Source organism: Lissotriton vulgaris, chromosome 5 (assembly GCF_964263255.1).
Source record: "Lissotriton vulgaris chromosome 5, aLisVul1.2, whole genome shotgun sequence".
NCBI classification, from domain to species: domain Eukaryota; kingdom Metazoa; phylum Chordata; class Amphibia; order Caudata; family Salamandridae; genus Lissotriton; species Lissotriton vulgaris.
This window is the reverse complement of record NC_141693.1, coordinates 1806611035-1806617034: the sequence shown is the minus strand read 5'-3', so window position 1 is coordinate 1806617034 and position 6000 is coordinate 1806611035. Positions and strand designations below refer to the sequence as shown.

The window sequence follows — 6000 nt, the reverse complement described above, 5'->3', positions numbered from 1 at the left end:
CCCATTCGCCTGTCACACCTGCAAGTTCACCTGCTTCAGGACCCTCACCAAATCCACTTCCTCCAAACATAGCCCCGACTCTAACCACCTGAAGTGCATCCTGCTGAACACCCGCTCGGTCCACAGACACGCAACTAAACTCTGGGACCTACTCGACACTGCGTCACCGGACATCGCCTTCCTTACAGAAACATGGATGAACACATCATCAGCACCCGACATCGCTATAGCCATACCGGACGCTTACAAGATCATCCGAATAGACCGCACCAACCAAACAGGAGGAGGCATCGCCATCATCCACAGAAACAGCATCAAAATCACGACCAGTTCCGACGATCACCTCGCAGCCGCCGAACACCTTCATTTCCAGATCCACACCGACCCTAGGACCACACTTAGAGGCACCCTCATCTACAGGCCTCCAGGAACCCGCACTCAATTCAGCGATGACATCACTGACTTCATCAGCCCACATGCCCTCGCCTACGAGAACTACATTTTATTAGGAGACCTCAACTTCCACCTTGAAAACAAACACAACAGCAACACCAACTCCCTCCTGGACAACCTGGCCAATCTCGGACTCAAACAACTTGTGGACACCCCCACCCATGTAGCCGGGCACACGCTCGACCCTATCTTCACCTCCAGCAAGCACATTTCCTTCGACCGCACCACAGCTCTCCATTGGACGGACCACAGCTGTGTTCACTTCAGCTACAAAACCTCCTTGACCCACAACCGACCACAACCTATTCCTCGGAGAAACTGGAACAAAATCACCTCCGACCAACTCCTCACATCACTCAACCAAAACCCTCCCACCCTCTCATTGGACCCAAACCAAGCAGCCACCAAACTCAAGCAATGGATCACCCACAGCGCTGACGAATTAGCACCCTTGAAAAAGCACCAGATCAATTCAGTCAACAAAAAAGCTCCCTGGTTCAATGATGACCTTAAAAAATCCAAGAAGCTATGCCGCACCCTAGAGAAAACATGGAGAAAAAACCCTACCTCCGACAACATGGCCACCCTCAAGGCGGCCACCCGCAAACACCACCAACTGATTCGATCCACCAAGAAATCAGCTTTCAAGGAGCGTCTCGACAACAACGCCCACAACAGCAAGAAACTTTTCAACATCGTCAAAGAATTCACCAACCCCGCCGCAGCATCTAACGACATCACTCCCTCCCAAGACCTCTGCGATGCATTATCCTCCTTCTTCTACAACAAAATTGCCGACATTCACAACAGCTTCGAGAACACTCCCGGCGAACAACCCTCCCCACCCCCCTCAGATCCTACACCGCCAACTAACAACCTCAGCGCCTGGAACCCAATCACCACCGAAGACACCATCCGCCTAATGAACTCAATCCACTCTGGCTCGCCAACCGACCCCTGCCCCCACCACATCTTCAACAAAGCTGACTCCATCATCGCACCCCATCTCCGCGATGTCATCAACTGCTCGTTCAACTCTGCCACCTTCCCAGAAAGCTGGAAACACGCCGAACTCAGCGCCCTCCTGAAGAAACCCACAGCAGACCCCTCTGAACTTAAAAAAACTACTGACCCATATCCCTCCTCCCCTTCCCCGCCAAAGTAATTGAGAAAGCCGTCAACAGCCAGCTCGCCGCCTTCCTTGAATCCAACAATTCCCTCGACCCCTCACAGTCCGGCTTCCGAGCCAAACACAGCACCGAAACCGCCCTCATCGCAGCTACAGACGACATCCGAACGCTACTGGACAACGGAGAAACAGTGGCCCTCATCCTACTCGACCTCTCCGCCGCCTTCGACACAGTCTGCCACAGCACCCTTACACAACGCCTCAGCAACATCGGCATTCAAGGAAAAGCCTTGGACTGGATCATCTCATTCCTCGCCCGGAGAACTCAAAGAGTCTGACTTCCCCCATTCAAATCACCACGGAAGTCATCTGTGGTGTACCACAAGGATCTTCACTCAGTCCCACCCTCTTCAACGTTTACATGAGCCCACTCGCCTCCATCGCGCGTCAACACAACCTTAACATCATCTCTTACGCCGACGACACCCAGTTAATCCTTTCCCTCACTAAAGACCCTAACACCGCCAAAACCAATCTTCATGAAGGCATGAAAGAAGTAGCCGAATGGATGAAACATAGCTGCCTAAAACTCAACTCAGACAAAACTGAGGTGCTCATCCTAGGATCCTCCCCCTCTGCCTGGGACGACTCTTTGTGGCCTTCCGCTCTGGGCACAGCACCCACACCCACAGACCACGCACGCAACCTGGGCTTCATTCTAGACTCCTCTCTCTCAATGTCCAGACAAGTCAACGCAGTCTCATCCTCCTGCTTCAACGTACTTTGTATTCTCAAAAAGATCTTCCGCTGGATCCCCCTCGAAACAAGAAAGACTGTCACCCACGCACTGGTCACGAGTCGACTGGATTATGGTAACACACTATACGCCGGAATCACAGCAAAATTACAGAAAAACTCCAACGCATCCAAAACGCATCAGCGAGACTCATATTGGACATCCCTCGCCAAGATCACATCACCGGACACCTAAAAGACCACCACTGGCTTCCCGTCAACAAGAGAATTACTTTCCGTATTCTCACCCACGCACACAAGGCCCTCTACAAACTAGAACCCGAATGCCTCAACACTCGACTGTCCTTCTACACACCCGCCCGCCAACTTAGATCGTCCAACCAAGCCCTCGCCGCAGTCCCGCGCATCCAAAAGTCCACCATGGGTGGCAGATCCTTCTCCTTCCTGGCTGCCAAGACCTGGAACTCACTCCCCACTCACCTCCGCCTTACTCAAAACCACATCTCCTTCAGAAAAGAACTGAAAACCTGGCTATTCGAAAAATAATTGAACCCCCCTTCCCCAGCGCCTTGAGACCCTCGGGGTGAGTAGTGCGCTATACAAATCCCTGAACTTGAACTTGAACTTGAACTTGAACTACATGAGCATTACATCTTCCAAACTCTAATTCAGGCCCTATGTCACTTATGTTCTGAATCAAGACTCTCAATTCTGACTATTAAAACCCTCAACAATAAGCAAATGCACTAGCATTCTAAAAGAATATAGCTTGGATACAGATGCCGACTTGGCCTATTAGAATGAGTTGACACAAAGAACAGAAGGGCAAGGCTCTAAGGTACATTCAAGGGCAGCCTCAACAATTACAGCATCAAGGAATTAACACAAATGTACTGTATACAACTGCCATTGTATATTCCACTTATATTTTTCAATAAAAACTTTTATAAATAAAAAAAAAAAAAAAAAAAAAAGTTAGAGAGAATGTTGACTCACTGCAGAAGAAAATAGGTATGTTCCCCAATGACTCCAGTGGTACAGAAAAATGTGTCACTGTCCTGGAAGATCCTTTCGAGGCAAGTGGCGTGAAGCAAGATACTAGATGTACACAGATTAGTATCACTCCTAAAGAACCAATCTCTTGCAAGCTAAGGTGCCCGAGAGAGAAGAAGGGACTTGAAGCGAATCCAGACATGGGGGATCAATGAATAAATGGGTGGTTGAACTACTCAGAGAACTGTTTTCCCTACGTACAAGCACAATAATTCCCTTTCAGATCTTGTTGCGATTGCCCCTGCTCAATGGGTTCCACTTTCCTTCCAAAGTAGGGCTTCTAGGGCAGGAACCATAATTATGTTCATCTCCCTCCAAAACATTCTTCTGAAGGAAAGGATCCTGGCTAAAGCAAGGGAGTTAGATGCAAAGCATTGAGTTACTCGTAGTTTAATATTGTTCATCTTTCCAGAGCTGGTCATAGGTCCTGGAAAAGCCACACAAGAAGTCCTTGGTCCGTGAATTGAAGTACTTGGCTGCCCCTTCTTCAATAGTGTTTACATATAAAATATTAAAGTAAATTGACGAGATTCTTAATATTTACTTACTGAGGTGGATGAGGCAAGGCATTTCTTAATTAACAGTAAGCAGGGGGGAGCACTTCCACTATGTAATCAGTTTCACAGAAAAGATCCAGTTTATTTTCAAAACACTGTGATGGCGAGGTGACCATTTAAACCTGAGTCACCGTCACAACACATCCCTGGACATATACATTTCTATAACACCTGAGCCTTCATATCACCAGTGGCATCACCATCTTGAATGAAGTCTCAATCATCTTCTTTTCACTTGTGTCATAGGGGAATATTTACAACAGAATGGAGAAGCGTGACGTTATGCATACATTGCTAGCTCCGCGCTTCTCCAGTCTGAAAACAGGGATGCTCCATATTCACAACAATGCGGAGCACCCCTGCGTTTCCCCTAGCGTTGGTGCTGAATGCAGATACCTACCGCCAACTCAGACACCATTGCACCATGGTGCAAGGGTCTCTGCGTTGGGGGTAATGATAAACAATAATTCCTGGCATTTTGAAACTTCTATGTGTGCTCGCTCAACGCAGCACAAATAGAAGTCGCAAAACATCCTTTTCTGATTGATTGTTTAAGTGCATGAAGGGACACCTTCCTGCACATAAACAATCAAAGGTCTTTTGCTGTTTTTATATGTGCTGCACAACGCAGCACACAGAGAAACTGCAAAAACGAGGAGAAATGAAACATTTGTCCTCATTGCGCCTGCTTAAGACTACGTTTTCCCTTGCCTTAATTTTGGCGCTGGCCCATATTTATGCCGCCCTTGTAAATATCGGGCAGCCTCAAAATCAATGGGTGTTGAGGTGGAATGCCCACTGTAACACCCATTGCCCATCCCCTTTCATGCTAAGTATAGTGTGAAAGGGGGACTTATTCACAAGGCAGCGTTATGACACTTTAAGTGGCTTAACGCTGCCTTGTCAATAAGGCAAAGCCCCTATCGTCACAGGAACGTAACTAAAGGGGAAGGTCCTGTGGTATTAGGGGCTTGAAAGTATGCCCCATACATTCCAAAGAAGCAAAGGCATCATGTCATCAGTGGCTCACACTCTTCAATAAAGTCTCAGTCATTGCCTCATCACTGGCCTCATAAAGTCTCAGTCACCCTATTATCTGTGGCCCCCTGTCATCAATAAGGCTTCAATCACTATCCCATCACTGAATTCATACACATCAACAAAGTATCAGTCAATTCATTAGCATTGCAATTGATTAAGAAAGTAATATTTTGAAATTCCATCGTTGAATCTATGAAATTGCACACCTGAGAGTTGTAAAGTGTACAAGTTTAGATAAATAAAGATCATACTCTTATGGTACTATGTTGTAATAAATGTTTTATTATCAACCAGTGTTCACAGGTGCTGTTTATAGTGGGCTGGACCTTATCTCTGAATAGGATAAGACTGTGAGGTTCTACATTAGTTATGTTTCTTCAGGTCATGTTTCTTCCACGTCTTGTTTTCGGCAACCAACTTCGAAGAGTACATCTTACATCTTCTCAACAATTTCATTGACCTTAGATGAGACAACTTTTCCATCCACCACCTCCTCGACAATGGTCTTTATCTTGCGTTGTTTATCTTGCTCTAAGATTGGAAAGAACACAAAGGGTCAATATTGTATTGTGCTTCATGACATAGATGCATGTGCTACTGTTTGACTCAGCATCATCACTGCATCATGAGAATGAGAATGTAACGTTCAGTGGAGACACATGGGATGGATATGTCTAGATTTAAGTTCACTGATGAGACCCAATTGATATAAATGTATGGGTTTTTGCTTTCCATTTTAGATGGGACATGGTCTATCAGGTCTTGACCTTAATGTATCTTTGATGGAGGCAGATTCTTTAAATAGAGATAGTTCTCTCTCGTTATGTCATTTGTCAATGTGAAAGTCAAAGGAATGGAATGCCATCCCCTGGTATTTTCAGGGCTGAGAAGCATTGGTTACAGCAATTCCATACATCTATTTTTGGTATCTCTTCAAATGTCTTGATCCAATAAAAGTCTCTCTATTCTCCAAAGGCTCACTTGCTACATCTCTAGTTCCACCTGAGCTCT

At 46.4% G+C, this 6000-nt stretch overlaps 1 protein-coding gene across 1 annotated transcript in view; it reads right to left on the bottom strand.

The window, feature by feature from the left end:
- Positions 1 to 5251: 5251 nt before the first annotated feature.
- The window catches only part of LOC147717236 (keratin, type I cytoskeletal 19-like), a 54169-nt gene continuing 53420 nt past the window's right edge, over positions 5252 to 6000 (bottom strand). The window contains exon 8 of the mRNA XM_086924185.1: positions 5252 to 5520. Within this exon, the coding sequence (XP_086780311.1) occupies positions 5423 to 5520 (98 nt within the window). The 3' untranslated portion in view covers positions 5252 to 5422. The remainder of the gene's footprint in view (positions 5521 to 6000) is intronic.